The sequence below is a fragment of the Nothobranchius furzeri genome, chromosome 4, assembly GCF_043380555.1.
Source record: "Nothobranchius furzeri strain GRZ-AD chromosome 4, NfurGRZ-RIMD1, whole genome shotgun sequence".
Classification (NCBI taxonomy): domain Eukaryota; kingdom Metazoa; phylum Chordata; class Actinopteri; order Cyprinodontiformes; family Nothobranchiidae; genus Nothobranchius; species Nothobranchius furzeri.
Window position 1 is genome coordinate 81689614 of NC_091744.1, and position 21795 is coordinate 81711408.

General features: G+C 44.2%; 2 protein-coding genes across 2 annotated transcripts in view; both read right to left on the minus strand.

Moving 5' to 3' along the window:
• Positions 1-8219, minus strand: part of lonp2 (lon peptidase 2, peroxisomal) — a 33715-nt gene extending 25496 nt beyond the window's left edge. The window contains exons 1-2 of the mRNA XM_070550497.1: positions 7884-8219; positions 4746-4881 (exon numbers count right to left, since the gene is read on the minus strand). Of these exons, the coding sequence (XP_070406598.1) occupies positions 4746-4881; positions 7884-8116 (369 nt within the window). The 5' untranslated portion in view covers positions 8117-8219. The remainder of the gene's footprint in view (positions 1-4745; positions 4882-7883) is intronic.
• A 3585-nt stretch (positions 8220-11804) lies between these two features.
• Positions 11805-21795, minus strand: part of il34 (interleukin 34) — a 32788-nt gene continuing 22797 nt past the window's right edge. The window contains exons 3-8 of the mRNA XM_015965139.3: positions 18388-18491; positions 18125-18202; positions 17933-18010; positions 15249-15356; positions 14408-14591; positions 11805-12008 (exon numbers count right to left, since the gene is read on the minus strand). Of these exons, the coding sequence (XP_015820625.1) occupies positions 11935-12008; positions 14408-14591; positions 15249-15356; positions 17933-18010; positions 18125-18202; positions 18388-18491 (626 nt within the window). The 3' untranslated portion in view covers positions 11805-11934. The remainder of the gene's footprint in view (positions 12009-14407; positions 14592-15248; positions 15357-17932; positions 18011-18124; positions 18203-18387; positions 18492-21795) is intronic.

A 21795-nucleotide genomic window follows, 5' to 3' on the forward strand; every position in this document is an offset into this window, starting at 1 on the left:
AAAATTAGAATATTCTGAAAAGGCTGAATATAGAAGACACCTGCTGCCACTCTAATCAGCTGATTTACTCAAAACACCTGCAAAGGCCTTTAAAAGGTCCCTCAGTCTTGTTTTGAAGGCACCACAATCATGGGGAAGACTTCTGACTTAACAGCTGTCCAAAAGACAATCATTGACACCTTGCACAAGGAGGGCAAGACACAAAAGGTGATTGCTAAAGAAGCTGGCTGTTCGCAGAGCTCTGTGTCCAAGCACATTAACAGACAGGCGAAGGGACGGAAAAAATGTGGTAGAAAAAAGTGTACAAGCTCTAGGGATAACCGCACCCTGCAGAGAATTGTGACGACAAACCCATTCAAAAATGTGGGGGAGATCCACAAAGAGTGGACTGCAGCTGGAGTCAGCGCTTCAAGAACCACCACGAGGAGACTCATGAAAGACATGGGATTCAGGTGTCGCATTCCGTGTGTCAAGCCACTCCTGAACATGAAACAGCGCAAGAAGCGTCTCGCCTGGGCCAAGGACAAAAAGGACTGGACTGATGCTGAGTGGTCCAAAGTTATGTTTTCTGATGAAAGCAAGTTCTGCATTTCCTTTGGAAATCAAGGACCCAGAGTCTGGAGGAAGAGCGGAGAAGCACAGAATCCACGTTGCATGAGGTCCAGTGTAAAGTTTCCACCGTCAGTGATGGTGTGGGGTGCCATGTCATCTGCCGGTGTTGGCCCACTCTGTTTCCTGAGGTCCAGGGTCAATGCAGCCGTCTACCAGGAAGTTTTAGAGCACTTCATGCTTCCTGCTGCTGACCAACTTTATGGGGATGCAGACTTCACCTTTCAACAGGACTTGGCACCTGCACACAGTGCCAAAACCACCAGCACCTGGTTCAAGGACCATGGTATCCCTGTCCTTGATTGGCCAGCAAACTCGCCTGACCTTAACCCCATAGAAAATCTATGGGGTATTGTGAAGCGGAGGATGCAATACGCTAGACCCAACAATGCAGAGGAGCTGAAGACGACTATCAGAGCAACCTGGGCTCTCATAACACCTGAGCAGTGCCACAGACTGATCGAGTCCATGCCACGCCGCATTACTGCAGTTATTGAGGCAAAAGGAGCCCCGACTAAGTATTGAGTGCTATACATGCACATTCTTTTCATGTTCATTCTTTTCAGTTGGCCAACATTAGAGAAACAAACATTTCTTCATTGGCCTTTAGAATATTCTAATTTTCTGAGATACCAGATTTGATGTTTTCATTGGTTGTCACCTATAAATATCAAAATTAAACGTAATAAACATCGGAAATACATTGGTCTGTGTGCATTGCATGAATATAATGTACAAGTTTCACGTTTTGAATGGAATTACTGAAATATTTTCAACCTTTTGATGATATTCTAATTTACTGGCCAGCACCTGTATGTATCCAAAAGGTCTGTGGTTTACTCTCTGATCATTTTACCTCCAAGGTGCCACAGGTGATGATGTAATATTCACATTATTAAAGGTGCATTATGCAGAAATGAGGTAAAATGACATCCTGTGGTAAAAATAGTTACAGCAACCACTTTAAACAACTCTGGAGCTTAATGCCGGCCATCGCCGTCGACGCTGCGGTATTAGCTCGCAGGAAACACGGCATCCCCACTCTTACCCCTGCTTTCCACCGGAGCCGTCAGCAGCACGTTACTGCAGCAGCACGTCATAGCTGCCGATAGGAACCGCTGTGGTCAACAGAACCTTTTCCACCGGAGCCGTCAGCAGCGCGAGTCAGCCGCGTCTCAGGAGCGGCATGTTGCGGCCTTTACGCGCCGGTTCTATTTTCTACGCGCGACGCCTCTGAAACGGGTCAAGTTCGACATTTTTGGGGAAGGAAAGACAGGAAATCGGACGCGGAAACGGAGCAAAGCTTTTCAGAATAAAGAACGTACTGCCTTCCGGTTGCTTTACTTTAAAAAAAAGTTACTGTGCGGCCCCGTGAGAAGTTATCACCTAGCTAGCGGTCTCCTTTGTTTTTCAGGTCCGTATTGGCGATTATAAAACGGACAGAACATAAAACACAACCCTTTTGGAGCCATGTTGTAGTTTTCTCCTGCTTGTTGTTTTGTTTACTGACGAAGTCACTCGTGTGACTTCGTGCTCTGTCGGTGACAGCTGCTCCCCTGCTGCTTCGCGTCTCGTGGGAAGGGCCAAGCAGCAGCTTACACGAGCAAGACGTGCTGCTGACGGCTCCGGTGGAAAGAAGGGGTTACTGATGGCAAACTGTAGTTACGTCCCTCCTTCCTTTATTTTGAAAGGAGAAAAACTGACAACCCCTGCAGCCAGCTGGATATCAAACATGTTTCAGTATAACCTTCCTTCCAACATGACCGAAACAGTAGACTCTTGGGATGTTCTCACTGTATTCTTACATACTGCACCTTTAAGCTTCTGGAAATCTGCACGTCTTTTACTTTTGAAATTTTCCAAATGCCTTACACTGCTCCCGTGTTTGACTTCCTGTCTGGCCTGTTTGACTTCCTGTCTGGCCTGAGCTGAACTGCTGAGCTTGATGTGTTCTGGAAGTGTAGTGCATAAAAATAACCTCAAAGTGTAGATTTAACGGAGCGACATGACAAAAGTGACATTTCTGGAGTGTTTTGTTATCTTCAGAAGCATTTAGACCTGCTGCATGTCTGCAGAAAACACCCAGATTCTTGTTTTTTATTCACATCTATTTAAAGGTTTTGTGTAAATCACTTCTGACTGGATCCCTGATCAGTTAGGGCTGATGGACCAGCGGGACGCAGGAACTCAGTTTAGTTTCTTTTCTGAGAAAACGATACTTTTATCTGCAGGAGACCTGCTGGACTTTCCACAGAGGAGGATTTAGGAGCTCTGTTAGCTTCTGGAACAGCCGCTTCTGGTTGGGAATGTGGTCACGCTGCACGGTCCACATTTACACCTGGTCGGTTCTGATGGGAGCTCCAGCTGGGACACTTTCAAAGGTGGGATGCCTAAATTTACACCTCAGCCGGTTCTACAGCTTCTGGAGGTTTTCTCCGTTTGCTCTCAGGATGTTTTAGAGGCAGTTGCTGCGCGCGTGCAAAAGATCTGCTTCTGTTTAAAGCCAGAGAGCGTGATTTACAACCAGAGGAGCAGCTGGCCCAACAGTCATTTAAAATACGTCAACAAGAGCAACGAAAAGCCTCTGAAGCACTCCGAAGGTCACAAGTTAAAAGGCAGGTGATTCTTTAGCGTGTTTGAAAAGATTGGCTGATATGAGCGAAAAGATTCCAGCCATGTTTAACTCTGAGCTGCCTGACCCGCGTCGGCCTGATCCTCTGGTCGTGGATCCAATTATGTCATGAAATGAGCATCAGGATCTGAAGTGACCCAGAGCTAGATGGGATTTGATTTTTTTTGCCTAAGTTTGTAACTATATTATAAATAAAAGTACCTGTATGACATCTGGGGCGTGTAGCTTTGACTCTTAAATTATTTGGTGTAAAAGAGGTCGGTGGTAAGAGGAGGGTCAGGAGCCAGCAGCGCCTTCACCCCAACCCTGTTTGCCGAGTTCATGAATGATAGAGGAGGAGGAGACAGCAGGGAGCTGTTGGAGCCCCTGCAGGGGGACGCTCTTGGAAGGGAGCACACGAAGACAGGTACCACCCCGAGCCCCCCCCAGGCTCTGTGGGGGCATGTGTGGGGATTGCTTTCGCTGCTTCCTGCAGTCTGAGGTGGTGGGTGGAGCTAACGCGGTAATCACTAGTGATGAAAGTGAGTTTTAATCTGGTGGCTGCGATGCTTTTGTTGCTTTGAGGGGAAGTTGGTAATAATTTAGTCTGAATGGCCTCGCTCTCTTCCACTGCTTTAAAGGGGCATTATGGAAGTTTGACAACCAAAACATGTATAGAAATAATAAATGTCTTCTTCATACATTCTCCTGCAATGCCCTGGTGCTGTAGAATGAGCCCTGGCATTTTTACCGTGATTGCCTGTTTTTCTGTAAAATCACAGAAAAAGAGAGATGCTCGGGTCGAGCAGGCTGCTTCATGCGCCTTCACGCTCAGGCATAGCCCGTAGCATTTGCTATCAGTAGCTATAGCAGCAGAGAGAGAGACAGTGCCACATTGTCGCTGTTCGTAACGCCTAGTGACAAAGCTAGCTACATTTCTGAGGACCCTTAGCTACTTTCTGTAGAACTTTCTTCTAGATATTTCCTGCAAATAAGCAACAAAATAGCCATTTTCGCTCCGAACTGTTCTTTGAACGTTGTTTCAGCTGTCATCAAGGATATAAACGTTACAGATACAAAGGGATAAAAAAGATGTGGGTTCAACTTTCATTTGGAACAATTTTTCAAGCAAGGGAAGGGAATGATCTGAGCATGCAGGAGGACTGACCCATCATAAACCTTTGTCGGCTGTGCTGAAGAGAAAGGTACAGAACCAAATTATTTCATTAATTAGCTGCGCGTTCTCCTGTCCTCTGTCCCCCGGCCACCTCCCCACACACACGCACACACACACACGCACACACGCACACACGCACACACACACACACACACACACACACACACGGGACTGTCTCAGCTGTTATTTTCGTAAAGGAGTGTGCACGTACGGCATGCGCGCCTCGTGCATGAGCCTACTATTGAAGCTGCTGTTACGCTTCTGGCCTGAGGGGGCAATCGCGAGCACAAAAATTCAAAACTCCGGAAAGTCCCTTTAAAATTGAACACCTGAACAAGAAGACGTTACCTCTGCCAGGACAAAAGGTCGCTCCTTCAGAAGACTGCAGACTCTGAAGCGACACAGTCCCGTGATGAGGAGGGTGTAGTGAGGCTTGGGCCAGTTGCTGCCCACCACCTGCACCGCTATCCCAGCCGTCCCGATGCTACAGAAACAGAAAAAGTTTTTCAATGACTCTTAACAACGTTCTAACATAGCGGAGCTATAAATATGGTGTGGAGTTAAAACCTCCACCAATAACACGGCTCAGTCCAAAAGCAACTATTGGACCATCCGGTTGTCGGTCTCACCGAACCGCCGCACTTCCCTGGGTCCTCCACTCATCACACACTCACGTGTTCAGCACCAGAACACAGCTGGTGTGAGAGGTTCTCCGTTTAGTAACATCAGAGGAGGAGAAACAGCCGGCTGCTACCGCTTCAGCTTCAGGACAAACTACCAGAGTCCCAAAAAGAAAAACACCATCTGGATTCACGTGCAACAAAAGACGTTTGGACCTAGAAAACAATGGCTGGTGTTTAACGCCATCTCGTTTCCTCTGGCATCGTGGGTTTTTGGTTCCAGCAGAAGTTGTCATTGGCTGTGAACGGTTGAATTTAAAATGACGACTTTTGTCGTCAATGGCAGTTAATGAGTTAAAAACCCAGCTTGTTCTGTAGATTCACAATATCAGCTTTAATCTTTAAAAACGTGAATTCTGAAAAATCTTGCTCTGAGAAATAATTTAAATGGAATTATTTTTTGCCAATATTATTCCATGTAAGTGAGAAAATGTGCCTAAATTGCTTTCTGGATTTATGGTGGTTCTGAAAACTTTCTACATGCTTCCCGTTCACCAAGTCACACACAAACAGCATTTTCCCATCTGATTAGGAAAACTGCGGATGGGAAGGAGCGGTTCCAGATTCAGCTCACTGGGGAAAAATGAAGCACAGCCTTCATTACGACTTATACAACCACATTAATCACCGGTCCGCTCTCCGCGAGGATTTAAACTCCCAGAACTTATTTAGTCTGGTGATCAGCTGAAAGAGACAGGAAAGCAACTGCAGTGGTGTGAAAACACAAAAATCTGAGTTTTATACTTTTACACCAAACAAACAGAATTATTTGCGAGCTGCAGCACCACCGTGTTTCCTGTTGCCTGAATCAGGAATTTGTCCTGAAGCCGAAGCTTTCAGCATTATAAAAACAAACAATGAAACTTGCAAAGAATATGTGCAAATATGCAAAAAGTAGCAAAATATTCATGTTGTGGAGATTTGTTTGTTTGGATGTGTGTGTGTGTGTCTACTTGTCTTTATATGTTTAAGGGGACACATTTAACTCCAACCTTCACTGTGGGGACACTTCCACATTGTGGGGACATGTTGCTGGTCCACATAATGCTAAGCTCACTAAAACTTAATCGTGATCAGCTGAACAGAAGAGGCTGCGTCCGATAAGGACTCAGAAGCTTCCGTTTGTCTGAAAATCTGACAGAACGTCTCAGATTTAGGCCTAGTCCACACGTAGCCGGGTTTTTTTAAAAACGAATATCCGCCCCTCCAAAAACTTGCATCCACACCACCTCGTTTTAAAAAAAAACTGTCCACACGTACCCGGATAAATACGTTGTTAAGGACATGCCAGACCTGTAGGCGGCAGTACTTCCCCCGTTCTTAACCTCGTCCTTCGTCTGTGGTCATCCGCAAGGAGCAGTAATTCCGCTTGCAAAAACAAACAAGCAAAAGCGCTTGGACAATTGATAAAGCGAGCGCAGCTCTGAGGGCATCCATGCTGTCGACTAGTGTAAACACAGGTCGCACACGTGATGTCAGCATTTTTTTGTCGCGGAAAGTGACGTTGCGGACCTTAAAACTCCGGTTTTGTCTGTCCACACGCAGACACCCAAAACGGAGAAAACGCAGATCTTCACTTTGGCCGGAGTTTTTAAAAAGATCCGTTTTCGTGTGAAAAAACTCCGTTTTCAGGTGGATGACAGGCCAAAACGTAGAAAAATATCTACGTTTTGGCAGATCCCCGGCTACGTGTGGACAGGGCCTTAATCTGGTTTCCTCGGAGTCTTGAGTCCATGGCTGGACCTGATTCTGGGAGTCATCAAATGGATCCTCTAATCGCTTTTATTCAGTTATACGATGCAGAAGGAAGCTCACTTAGAGCCCTCCGACAAACAATTGTTACAGCCATGAGTCATTTTTAACTCTACTAGAACATGAAAAACTGCCACATTTCTCAGATTTGACATTATTGAGGCAATATGAACTCGAACCACCCAGAAAGCTGCAGCTGCAACTCAGTAACCAGGCTGATTCCAGCACAGATAAGAGTTTAAAGTTCAGTTGTGAGCCTGCTGGGCTGCAGACAGTTCTGGAACAAACCAGTGACCCCAGAACAAGTACAACCACAGGCCACAACATAAGGCCTGCGAAAAAGCTTGTGCTTTTATGAATACACTAAGCTTAAGGGAAAAGGTTTGACCAGTCTGCATCTTATAAACCGGAGGTGCACTGGTTCCAGGTGCTCAGGCCGATATCCATTTCAGATTTTTGTGCAGCTCCAACATGAAGATTCTGATTTATGTTAAAAATAAGAATGCAGAATAATTATTTTCACCAATTTCAAATCGACATGATAATGATTCTGGAAGTGAATAAAATGACGTTAGATCACAATAAGCACTTAGTGAGTTCACTGACTGGGAAAATGTATTTTTGACATTACATTGAACCAGTGCAAAAAATATTAAAATCTGAATTTCTGATGACTGATTGAACCGATCGGCTGAGTCTGACCACCAGGTGATTTTTCTTATGAATGATGTTTAACAATATCTTTCCTCTGAGAGGATCCAGCTCACATCTGAGAATCAAAACATAAACAAACTTGGTTTAAACAATGCAATTATCCTGTTTTACAGACACAACGTGTGTTTTAAACAATTTTAAGAGAAGTTTTATGGACTGGAAACACGATTATCTTTATTAGATAGACTGAATATCAGCGGGATCTGTGTTCATTTACCTGCAGAGGTAACTTTATCTGACTGATCGATGACAGAGTTTAGCTAAAGCTGCACCTGAGGTCTCAGACCTTAAACAACGAGCATAAACAGGTGTAAATAACATAAATCAGGTTAGGGTGTACTTGTGTAAGGCGGGGAGGTCGTCGGTGTCCTGCTCGGGGTCTCTGCTGTTGGGAATCACTCCTATGATGGTGCTCTTCAGCGAGGTGCCCTTTAGCAGCCGCTGCCCGACCAGCTGCATGTTCCGGGGAGAGTCCACGCTGAAGCGGACTGTGGAGCCCGGGAGGAGCACCCCTTCGTGGGTCAGCAGGAGCGGCAGACGGCTCGGTATCTGAATCCCGCCACTGGAGGCCATAACGCCGAGGTTTTACACCGACGCAGGTCGCTGTTCGCGACAGAAATCCTAAAAGTGCGCACTTGTCTTACTGACAAACAATTTTGAATGCGTCACTTCCGGGCAAGACTTTCAAAATAAACCCGCAGCGTAGAAACCTCTAGACTACGGCAAATACCGAGGAACAAAATTTATGCTCCGACATAAAAGGCAAAACACCTGAAGTTGACGTTTCTGTCCAAACGTGAAGGTTTCTGACTGTGTAATTAATATCGTTTTTATTATAGAAATTTCTCACATGAAAACATTTTTTTCTTAATACAAAAAAGAGCTCAATAGAAAAACAATTCTTTCTTCATGAAGTTTTAAATAAATCTTTACGTTGACCAAATTATTATTTTTATTATATCATAATTTATTCTTTCCTCTTGAATTTTGTTTCTCTGATAGTTTATTAGCTTTTTAATTTAATACCTTTTTGCAATGTTCCAATGGTTGCAAATAAAGTTTGTCTTAAATGTTGAGAGAAATGTTTTTGTAACTGTGATATTATAATCAGTCACATAATAAAAAAAAAAGGCTGGAAACTGAAATTTTGATGAAAAATAATGTTTTATTTTTGCATTCCTGTCATAAAAGTATTAGCACACAGCATTTTACATTTCCAAAAAATAAATATCTAATACTTTGTGTTTTTTTTATCTGTTTCAGTAATCTATTAGACAACAAACAACATGTTTACACACGTTTCTCTGTTTTTTCATAAGCTGCTCTTATGGTTCCAGAACACAACCAGACATTTCATATGAAGCACAAAACAAATGCACTCTATGTATAAACCATCATCAGCATTTTCCATTTATCAAGCAGATTATTTTAGATGTTTTGCATTTAAAAAACCATTTCTGTCTGATAAAACCAACAGTTACCAGAAAAATCATCTGAAAGTCTTCCTCCTGTGGTTGAAACAGACCGGCAGAGCTTTGGTGTAAATAGCTTCATGAAAACAGAAATCTGACTCATTAATATTTAACCCGACACGAGGAGAAACAAAACACCTCTAGTCACGAGCGTGGCTGAGTAAGTACCTCCATATGTTGAAAACTATACTTCTGATTTTACTTTGTATTGAATTTTTAATTCCACTTGTGTTTTCTCTTGAGGAAATCAAAAAACACAGAAGTTTTAATTTGGACAGCTTCAAAACCTGACCAATTTTTCTTTGTTACTTTGGAATTTGTGGAAACAAAATTTTCAGTGGTATAAAACTCTGGCCCTCCAGAGCCACTGTCCAGCATGTTTTAGTTGTTTCTCTGCTCCATTAAAGCTGATCTGTGGGTGACTCAGGCTTCTGCACAGCTGCTGAACAGGCGAACCAACCATTGATTCAGGTGTGTCAGAGCAGACAAACACCTAACCCATGCAGGATAGGAGCCTTGGAGGACCAAGGTTGAACCCTGCTGGGTTACTTGAGGGTGATTCAGAAACCAACTCTCGATCAGTCACTGTAAAGGAAACAAGCAAAGGAATGCCAAACAGTAACATGACATAAATGCGTCCTGCAGAATAAATGGACCGGACCAGTTTGACATTATTTACAGGAACTGAACCTTATGAATCAAGGTGAAGTCAAGTCTCCATATGCAGACACATCATCCTTTAAAACGAGTGTTTGTTGGTTCAGTTCCTGACTGAATACTTTCTCTGTGGCTGGAAAAATAAAAATAAAAATGCTTCTAGTTAACACATCATAATAAACTCCAACGGTTTAACCCTGAAAAGGTTCAGTTTCATATCCTTCATTAGAAAACATCCTCTGTAATAAAATTATAAAACAAACCTTAAATGAAAACATTTATTTGGTCCAAATTTGACAGCAAATCTCTTCTCAGGAAGCTGTTCAGTGGGTTATGAAGTAAATTCACTCCAATTCAATCAGTGAAATGATTTATTATAATAACCTAAAAAAAGGACCATAGCAGCGGTTTTAAACATCATTTTTTAACTTTTCTATGTTTTGAGGCAGCTGAGGACGGCATGCTTGGAGAGCTTTATAAACACATTTTGTTTTTCACCATTCTCTATTTTTTAAATATCCACTATTTTCTTGGGTTGTAACCGGGACCAGGAGGACACATTTCATTCCACCTCATTTTTGACGTGTTGAAATGACAAATAAATAATCTTTGAAAAACTCAAATCAAGCCAGCGTTGATTTCTTAGGATGTTCTGGGTGACTGACAATCCTCACCAGAAAATACAGGAACACCCAAAAGCGTCAGATTTATTCTAAAGCAAAAGCAATAATCCTAACTTTAGAGAGAAGTGGGGCCAGTTGGTTTGTTGCTTTTGTGACAAAGTTTGGAATGTTAATAGAAGATCCGTTGGAATGCTGATGGAATTCCATTAGATCTGTTAAATTCCCCAAACTTATATTTCTGTTGAAATTTTAGTAACAAATCATCACAAATGTAACAAAAAGGATTTTGTGGAGTTTTAAAAGGTCAGTGCAAAGGTGGCAGAACAAAGGCAAAACACACCGACAGTATGGCACACATGAGAAAATGGTGTTTTCCCGTGTTTTTTCTATTGCACCATCCTACATTTTCCCCGAGCAGCTGTGTTTTACAGAATCAGCTCTTTAAGCTCATTTTTATGCTTTCTTCTTTTCTACATGGACATCCAGGCTTCTGTAGCAGTCATTCTTTACTTTTATATCAGGATGTTCGTGTGTGACTCATCGATCAAGTAGAAAATTGAGCCTAATCAGTTGGTCTCTCATTTTAAATGGTCATTAATTTTTTCACCACTCAGAAGTGCATATCTGCTGCCGCTTGACATAAACTGGAGTCTCCAGTCTCTTTAAAACGTGAACTCTGGATACTTTAGGTATTATATAAAAAATCCTGCTGTCATAAAAGCTTTTAATTTATTAAAATAAATATTTCTGAGGTTATTTATAAATTATGTATGCTGCTGTTGTGGACATACCACAGTTCCTCAGCAGTTCCTTATGGCGTGTGCACATGGCTGTTTTCTCTCCATGGCCGTCTTCTTGGATTTGATTTGCAAAAATAAAATGAACAAAAGTGTAATTAAGACACAATTTAAGACAGGAAATACAGATATGAAGTACCACATATTACTATTACCACCATGTTTTATAAGATGCATGTTAATAAGAACTCATAATAAATGTATAAATGTGTTTTTCTTATAATGATTTGATCAGTGCCATAAAAACTCAGGAACTCTTAAATCAAACTTGAAAAGTCTGATAAAAACGTTTTTGGGCGAATGGAAAGCTTGGACGAAAACACAAACAAAAGATATAAATAAACTTTAAGACAGCGTCTAATCGTTTGAGCACGCGTGTAAAAGTTTCTATAAATAATGAGATGTTTAGCGACTTGACAAAGTCTCTTGTTCAACGTTCAGCTGAAGCTCCTTTTTAAGAATCTGTCTTCTGTTCTGCTAATAAACAAATATTTACGCATTTTTTAGAGACAAGTTACCAGAAACACGCCATCAGTTTCAGACGTCATGAAGATGGACGCGCATCCGCTGTCCTGACTGTCAGAAGTGGAAATTCCCAAGTATCGGAGCGTCTTCTCGAGTCTTCAGCATGTCGGTTAGACAGAAAGTCCAGATGCTCACAAAGTACAAACGAGCATCATTTTTGTGTCTTCATCTTTGGCCGGTCGAGCCGTGCCAAGGTTTTGAGTCAACACGACAGTTTTGGCTCCGTTTGAGAACAACTTGATGATCTTTCATGATGACCTCTCTAGTCGGAACAGAGATGTTATTCCTAATCTCTGGGAGGGACCAACAAGGAAACGTCACTCTGCTGGCCTCTTCTCGGCCTTTTGGATGGACGTTTTATTGCCTCTCCCCAAATGGGAAACTCCGCAGTCTGAAAAACAGAGGAAAAGGATGGATGATGAAAACTTTAATGTCAGAGAGTGAAAGACAAATCTGCTGGGAATATTTATCAAAGGTTTATTGTTGCCTTCTGGTCTTGATTCATCTTATTGCCTTCACATCCGTATCAGCCATGTGTTACTGGGAACTCAGTGAACACCATTTTGAAGGATATTTGTTAAATTTGATGGATCAGAGTTGTTGGCGACTCCTCACACCCTTCCAGTGGAATGTTTGATCTCCATCCATGATTGGGAGCGAGACCACCCATTTCCCAGAGTTCCCAAGGAGTTCCAGACCAGAGAGTTCTGGGTCTGCCCCCTAATCAGAACCACCTCAGCCAACTCCTTTTGATGAGGAGGAGCAGCGACTCACCTCTGAGCTCCTTCTGGATGTTGGAGCTCCAAACCTCATCTCCTGGGTCTCCTAGTTGAAAACCAACTAAAACGCTTCTTTTTCTATTATAAGTTTTCTAATAATAGTGGTCAAAGGTTACGATACTAGATCACCGCCAATGTGTATAAATACATGTACCTTGTTATTATTCATCTTCAAATTATTCTCCTAAGTGCTGGTGCTGCCGAAACAAGTGAATTTCCCCACTGTGGGATCAACTAAGTCTATTCTTTTCTATTCTGTAGCTTTCTAGGAGGGTTTTGTTTTACCTGACACCAGGTGTTCTAAATCCAGCTGACCCCCAAAGCTGAAATAAAAAAGATATTTTATAGCTTTCTTTAAAAGCTCCTTACGCTTCAGGGTACTCAGCATTTAGAAGATTAGGATCTGACCTAGAATTTCACCCACGTGAGACAACAGGCAGCAGAACACGTCTGCAGACAGCACCAGGAGCCGCGTGTTCGCCAGGTGTTCAGGCCTCACGCAGCAGACGCTGTGCAGCATCACATCCTCACGCTGACGGGCTGTCATGTTCAGACAGATCCCTCGAGAGGGTTCAACCATGTTCCTGACCCTAACTCGGGTCATGAACTTTAACAGCCTGTTCTGCTCCTGTCATACCTGTCTGCAGCTCTGGCCACGCCCACATGCATTCCTCCTGTAACCGGACCTCCGTTTAACAGTTTCTTCCCTCCGTGCAGCGATAAGCTCTCAGCTTAAAGCTCCATGAGCAGCTGACATAAATTCCTGATTTCCAGGCAGCTGTATTCTCCCCACAGCGGAGCTCTGCGGATGCTTCGATCTCCAGTTCCTCTCAGTTCACACCCACTCGCTCAAGCCTGCTGATTGGCTGTCAGTAAACCCACACCTGTGGCGTCCACCTTCAGAGAACCCTGGAAAACACCCTACGACGTTGTTTACTGGATGTCCCGAAATTCATGAGCTGTGCCGCGTCTGCTACAGACCAGTCAGAGTGCTCTGACTGGAGCCACCAGCTAAACCCGCTGCACGCTCCGCTCCCATTGACGGTTTAAAATGAAACTTTTTAATCATCACTGGGTTGCTGTGCATGTCTCGGGTCCAATCGGAAGCCGGACTGTTACAGCCTCCCCGTAGCAGCAAATCACCACAATAGACCACATGCAAAACCAATTTGAGCACGTTCGATGTTTAGTTGTCACCCCGTGTTAATAAAAGTCCCCTGAGCTCCTTCTCCTCTGTCAGCTATCAAAGCAATCTGCCGGCCACATCGTGTGAGTGTGGAGAGCAGAAACTCCAGGGAGTCTTGCTCGGATATCAGTTATCCTCTTTAAATCCTTCCTACAGGGCCTGTCAGGCCAGATTAAAGCCACAAAACGGTAGTAGAGCACAACACTTCTGATGAATCCTGCCACATGAGATCATATCAGGGCCTCTTAAACAGGAAGTGCCTCACATCCTGAGGAGGGATGACCCCAGATCCTCTAAAAACAGCCATATCTGCATCCCACAAGACCACAAACCCAGTGTGTCAAGGCTGCTTCTGGTAATTCCCCCTGATTGGTCGATGACTGTGATTAATCATTGACTCTGTGTTTTTTTAAATACCTGCACCTGTTTTCTAAACACTGTCCAGTGTCAGCTTTCCAGGTTTTCTTCAAACTGTCCAACTTGTCAGGTTACAGATTAATACAGCTGTGCGGGAATCTGTAGAGGCTAAATGCGCTCAGATGGTTTGGCTAAAGTTGCAGCACGACCTAAAGCATCAAAGTACCGACTGATCTTTGATCACAAGCCCGAGAAGCACTTTCACAACATAACCGAGCCCCAAAAACCAAAAAAAAAAATAATAATAAAAAAATGCCTGAATGGGTTTTACTGCCAGATGAACTCTGATCGTTACATCTAGTCTGACGCTCAATTTGATTTATGCAGAAAAAGCTGCAGAACTCCATGTGGAAACACTTTTACGTTCTTCTTCAGCTTTCAGTGAAACATCTCAGGTGTGGAACTCACAGTCCTGCTGAGCGCCTGGGTGGACAAAGCAGTCGCTGAAGAGGCAGAACATGGTGCGGCACAAGCTGTCCACCAGGGACTTGGGAGAAGCAAATCTCCAGCTGGACTCCAACACTCTGTCGGGCTCTTCTGTTAACTGGTCCCAAATGTCCTGGATCTTCTCTGGAAGCTCTTGCTGGAACATCTGGGGACAAAAGACATCCATGAGAGCCAGGACGGACCATTGGATCTGTAAACAAATAGCTCAATCAGTCAAGCTGGTTCAGGGCCAGACGAAGATAACCCGTGTTAATTTGAAATCCCATTTTCTAATGAAGATTCAGGGAAAAAAAACTCCCAATACCAACCAGGTGTGGGAATGTTTTATTGATGCTGTGGCATGAATAAAAAGAATTGTTCCACTAAAAAATTATCCTGCTGAAGGAACCTGAAGTTTAAAATCATTTTTAAGTTTTATGTTTTTTTCCTGCTGTCGCTCTTTGTGAAAAGATAAAATAGTTAAATAATCTGAGCTCACGAGTCTGAAGTCGGTGCTCATCAGACCCAAGCGGGGCGAGGTGGGACACAACAGATCGTCTGTTTCTCCTCAGTACTGACAGTGTTCAACCAAATTATTTTAACCGTAAGTCACAACATCTGAGGACTTCCAGTCCTGGTGTTCTGACTCATTACGTCGCCGCCGGCGCTGTGTGGCGACACCAGGACACAGACATTAAAATAGAACAGAACTTCCTTCAGTCTCCTTCACCTCCACCATGTTTCCCACCATGAACAGAATCAACAACTTCATGGGAGACTTTGAGCTTTGAGCCAAATGGGAGAAGAAGTTGGTTTTACCCACCTCAGCAGGATGCGACTGAACAAAGACGCCCTCGGCATCTCTGAAGCGTCTCTCCAGCTCTGCTGAGTACGAGCGGGAAGGATGTCTCTCAGGCAAAACCCGGATGATCTGAAACATCAACTCCTTTTTAGTTCGTAGCATTCATAACGCAATGACTCGTTCATAACAGAAAGAAAAATAGTGTGCTTGGTTTGGGAACCCATCTCACTGAGCTGCTGCTGGAGACACAAAACTAGAAAACACACATTTCACTTGGAATCACGTTGAATTGGTAGAAGACACTTTTGCACCAAGTCTCATATCTGGCCAGGTCACATGGGAAAACAACGTGGCTGCATGTGGATTAATGCCGTCATGCACATACTCTTTTGTAGTAATGAACATAAATATGGCGCGGTGTGGGGGCCAAAATTAAGACTACTGCCCAGCAGCAGGAGGCTATATACATTCCGAAGCAAACTGCTGATCTGATTAATGATAAGCTGGCGCCGGTAACTGAGAGGCTGGCGCTGCTTACTGAGGAATAGCACCTTTACCAGCGTTACTACTAGATACGCTAGGGACTAGCAGCCCTCATTGACTGGTTCACACACTCCCTCTGCTGTCTATTAGCATGGATAGGCTAGCGTTAGCCTGGACGGGCTGGTGTTAGCATTGGAGAGGCTAGCCATTAGCGTGCCTAGGCATGCCACTAGCTGGATTTCCTACCCCCTTGATGGACTTTAAGCATGGATAGGCTGGCATTAGCATCGGAGAGGCTAGCCATTAGCATGTCTCATTGTCTCGGAGAGTCACTAGTCAGCTAGTGGCCAGCCTAGGCATGCTAATGGCTAGCCTCTCCAATGCTAACACCTGCCCGTGCAGGCTAACGCTAGCCTATCCATGCTAATAGACAGCAGAGGGAGTGTGTGAACCAGTCAATGACCAACGTATCTAGTAATGTCGGTAAAAGTGCTATTCCTCAGTAAGCAGCGCCAGCCTCTCAGTTACCGGTGCCAGCTTATTATTAATCAGGTCGGTAGTTTGCTTCAGATTTTATATAGCCTCCTGCTGCTGGGCAGTAGTCTTAATTTTGGCCCCCATACCGCGCCATACATAAAGGACTGGAATCAGCAGACAAATGAGTTTATTTATTGACTCTGAGGAAGACGTGGTCCTCGTTTGCATCTTGGAGCAGGATTGCTCTGGTTCAGATTATGAGGGTAGCTTTGTTTTTCATTCAATCAGACATGTAGATGACTCCGAGGAACTTTCCCTTCTCCCCGACCTGTTCTACCCCCCACGTTGTGCCGCTATCAGATGCAAATGAATGCCAACTGCTGTTTGCACCACCGTGTACTTTAGTATCGCTGTTTGGTCCTTGAATCTGACGATGAGAACGAGTTTGTCCTCAGCCTCCTCTTAAAGTTGTCTTGAGGACTCTAGATCTTTCAAAACTAGAATGAGACCCTGAGACTAAAGAGTTGAAACGGAGAACCCAGCCGTCGCTGAAGCTGCGAGTTCCTGATGCAAGCCTTAGTTTATAAAAACATGGCTTCCTTCTGATTGGTTGGTGTGCAGAAGTGAAAACCGGTCTGATAATAATCAATATGTGTTTGGGTCGGTCCTGACATCCCTGATGAAATCAAATCTCCTTATAAGGTAACAGGAACTTCCTCGTGTGAATTTTCAGGTTGAATGAAAAGTTTCATTTCCCACAGAAACGTCAGTTTTGCAACCGAGTTCACTCGAGTGCAAGAATTAAAAAAACAAAGGCCAATAAATTTAGTGAAGTTAAAACTTCACCGATGCCTGACGGCTCCCAGCTGGACAGATGTGCTGCAGCTGACTGGTGTTTGAGGCTCTAAACACCTGTATTAGATTTGGTGATGAAATGTGGGATGTTGTTTATTAGAAATGTTAATGATTTCACAGCAAATGGAAATATGACTTGTCTGACATAGCCTGTTCGAACAAGAGCTGGGGGGTAAGGATAATCACACAGAGCTTTCACTTTTATCTGATGTCAGAATTCCCAGAAGAAAAACACGAATCCAACTCTTGCAGGTGAGCGTGGGGGCGGGGTGGGGGGTGAGGTGTACGCTGCCACGCAGAGATGTTTCAATCAGGATGTTTAAAGGCGTAGAACACTGGAAAATCATGTTTTCTAATGGGTCGCCCTGAGTGTTTCACGTTTTAATGTTCTTCCTCCTCGAGTCAACACGCGCCTGTATGCTCCGGAGCAGCATTCATTAAGGCGATCACACTGATCACGATCATTTATCGATCACATCTGATATCAGGCTGCGCAGTCGCAGTGGTTAGAGCTGTTGCCTTGCAGCACGAAGGTCCTGGGTTCGCTTCCCGGCCTGGGATCTTTCTGCATGGAGTTTGCATGTTCTCCCTGTGCATGCGTGGGTTCTCTCCGGGTTCTCCGGCTTCCTCCCACAGTCCAAAAACATGACTGTTAAGTTAATTGGTCTGTCTAAATTGTCTTTAGGTGTGTGTGTGTGTGTGTTTGTTTGTCCTATGTGTCTCTGTGTTGCCCTGCGATGGACTGGCTCTCTGTCCAGGGTGTACCCCGCCTGACCGCTGGAGATAGCCCCCCCCCCCCCACACACACACACACACAACCGTACATGGACAAAGCGGGTTCAGAAAATGGATGGATGGTTGACATCTGATATCAAATACACAACGTTTACCTTTTTTAGAACACCCTGGTTGACCTGAAACCACAGCCTCTGTAGGACCAGCTCATCCAAACCCTCCACCTTTAACCTCTAAAGGAAAAGAGAGAGACTGTTGGCATAAAGCTTCAGAATGACATTTTCTTCACATTACTTGACCGGAACATGAAAACTTGAGGCTAAAGGAGAAAGCCTTGTGACTCCTACCATTCTGCTGATAGTTGACAGTTTGAAGATCTCCTCACGATAAACTCGAATGGAGTAGTTTATGGGGAAGTTGTGCTTCTGGAAGAGACAAACCACATTCAAGAAAAAGGTCATCAGTGAATTTATCTGTAACGTTTAAAAAAAACCTAAAATTTCCCTTTGATGTTTTTAACGATTACGGATTTACCAGAGTCGAAAAACCCATTTATAAAAAAACACAGCTGGGAAACAACGTTAAATTGACACATTAAACCTCCTCTCACCATGTAACGTCGCCTGTGGCTCAAGCTGTCGTTGAGCGTCTTCAGGGGCGTGCACATGGCGGCCGGCGTCGACGCCATCAGTACAGGAGCCATCGCATACAAGCCTGCAGCGACAGCAGAGACATGCGATCAGGACTGTCACCGCCGCCTCAGAGCGTGTCGTTTCAAACCCAGACTCGCAGAGTCTGTGCACGAGCCTTTCATGTGTTTCCATCAGCATCTGGTTCTGCTATAATTAAGATAAATCAGAGTCTGGACAGAAAAGTCTTGAAACTTTTATCTAAATAAATCAAACTTTTATTATCAATCAAAGCGCCGTCAGAATGAGTTGTTCTGAAACCAGGCTGGACGGTTTCTGAGAACGGTTCATAAAACAGCAGCTCTGCTTTTTACATCAGCTTTTGCTTCACGGTAAAAGCGTTGGTGGGGCACAGAAATGAAAAATAAATAAATATGGAAATGATTCCAACAAGTTTACGTCTGAATCTAAATGTAAAATGACACAAACTTCATTAAAATACCTATAAAAGCCATCTGGTTTACCTTTAACTGGCAGGTAGAGCACATTTTAGTCCCTATGCTATTAAAACCACCAACATCATGTTAACAGGGACTTTTCTTTTTTACGGTCGCTTTTATTACAGATTTTAGTTTTACTTTTTGTCTCTGATGTTAAAAAGTTGGTGTCTAAACTTTCCTAAAAGGTAAAAATGTGTTTGGGAAGTTTCTGACATCCCGGGATGGGATTGGGTCCATCCTTAACCCACAATGGGAACAGTCTCTGGCAGTCGTTTGTTTTCAGGAGCAGAGATAGCTTTAGGAGAGGGAATCCTTTGTGTGATCCATGTATAATCCCTATCCTGCCCGCAGAGCAACCCTAAACCAAGGAAAACTTGTGAGGAAGCCTCTTTTCCTCACACGGATCCGCTAAATTAGAAACTGTTGAAACTGTTTTTATCCACGAGCAGATCCGAGGCAGATGGGTTCCAGATGGTCAGCTGTGTTTTTAGGATAATCCTCTACACAATCGGAACCAGCGGCTGTGTCAGACAACTAGGAAACTGTCACTCAGAGGTTATTTCAGCACTTTGGGAAAGCATCAGACAACTCCCATCTTTTACTGAGCAAACAAATTCCCAGCAGAATTCCTACTTTAGGTCATTAACATAAACCACACAAGCACAAGAGTCATGTCTCATTATAATAAATGGCTTAGTGTAAAAAGCTGGTGCCACGTAGGAAATGGAAATGAAAACTGAAAATCATTTCCACACAAAGCTGTGAGCATGTGTGTCCCATCTGAGGTGGGAATGATGACCGGCCAAAGCAGGAAGTTGCCACACTTGGAGCTGTGCACGTTCACGCTTCAGAAAAAAGGCTTCAAAGATCGATTTGCAGATTAAAACAGTTAAAGCTGTACGTCTGAGACGGAGTTAGGCCAGCTTCAGTCACGTTCCTGAAGACCTGAAACGGTCCAGTTTCTCGATTTTATTATAACATCTAAAAATGCCAGAAATCCTCATGAAGCCGTTCTCAGCTCAGTCAGCTGAGGGGCATTTTCCTGATTCTGGTTTTAACAGTTTTTAAATTGTTTTGCTTTTGCGGAACCACTGAAGATCCCTGGAAGTGACGTCAGAGAGAACCGAGGCTGCTGCTGCCGCCTCACGAAGGGAAACTCAATCGTCATCTCGTTCAGGAAAATGAAGGAATTTTTCATTTGCATCTCAGAACTCCGTTTGTGACGACTTAAACGTTAAACGGAAAAATAAAGACTTGTCCTTCCTCCATAATCCACGAAACGGCTCTGACCCATGTCACCAACACTTTTCAGGAAAGCTTAAATGTAGAGATTTACCTCAGTCTCCAAACTCTGCAGCATGACTGGGTCTGAGTCACCAAGCTCCAGCCCTTCTAACCCAAACTTGATCTAGCAACGTCCCACGACTCCTGCAGAAGCCTCAGATCCTCTCTGTCCCTCAGACACGCTGCAGCTGTCACCCACATAAAACACAAACAACCCCCTCATCTCATCATCTCAGGCAAGGTGGTCCGAGGGACAAAATCATCTTGTGGGAGGAAAAAGTTAGACATTTTTTCTATTTAAAAATAGCAAACTATGTTACGATTTTATGCACAGGTGTGTAACAAGGGCTGTTTTCCATTTAGAAAAGGTTTTCCTCTCTCGTTAAACCACCTGTGACCCCCGACGCCTCCCCATGGTGCTACAGATCCCTGCTGCACACCAAAACCACAACACATAAAAGTCGGGCCATCGGGAATCAAACACAAACAAGTACTGAAGCCTTCAACCGCTTGACCCATTTTTCATGTCCGTTTGTGTTTACTCAAGTCCTCACTTTGTCGTTCAACATTTATGTTTGTTTTGGTCCAACAGCAAAGTGAAACTGGAGTCAGATTCCTTGTGCATGCAACAAACTCCACCAAGTAAACCGGATCCATTTCTGCAGAAACTCCTGGAGCCATTTTCAGAAGGTGTGATTATCAGTGGATAGTAATAATCGGTGACTGGTTATAGTTAAACCTCAACTAGAAACGTTTCATGTGGCGTTGTGCTGAATTGGACGTTTCAGTTTAGGAACAAACAAATGCATTCGTCTTTTGCATCACGTGAGCATCCTCCTACTATCTGCTCCTTCTGAGCAGAGTGAGCTACGCTGGAGCAAACAGCCGGTTGGTGAGGAGGTGGTGGTAGGTGGGGTCGACAGCTCCAGGTGAGTCTGGTCGGCAGGCAGGAGTCCTGCAGCTCCTCTCTTTAGTGCTGCGGTGGGAAAATAAACTTCTCAGATTAAAGAAACCTGCTGATGTTGTCCTGGATGTCCAGGTTGCTCCGTAGCTGAACACAAACAACACAGCTGGGAAAAAAAGGGACTGAGATCTTCAGCTCAGGTGGGAATCCTCGTCTTTAAAACCCTCTTTGGCCTTCACATTTCATTCTGTGGGGTCACGGGGGGGGGGGGGGGGGGGGGGGGGTCACAGGTGGCTTAAAGGAGATGTACAGTTGGATGTCATCTGCTTAAAGATGGTAGGTTTCTTTAAAGGAGCTCAGGATGTGCTGAAGAGGAAGCAGAGGAGGAAGAGTAGGGGCCCCAGCACAGAACCTTGTGGGACACCATGGGTGAGAGTAGTGGTGGAGGACCTAAACTCGGAGACGGCCACAGAGAAGGAACACTCAGAAAGATAAGAGGATAACCACTCCAGAGTAGTTCCTGATAGGCCTACCCCGTCTCTCAGCCCCAGCAGGTGATGGTCAACAGTATCAAAAGCTGCAGTCAGGTCCAGCAGGACCAGAACAGAACCCTCCCCTGCATCACTGTGGGTCAGAAGGTCATTAGACCCTAAGAAGAGCTGTTTTGGTGGAACGAGCTCTACGAAAACCTGACTGGAAGC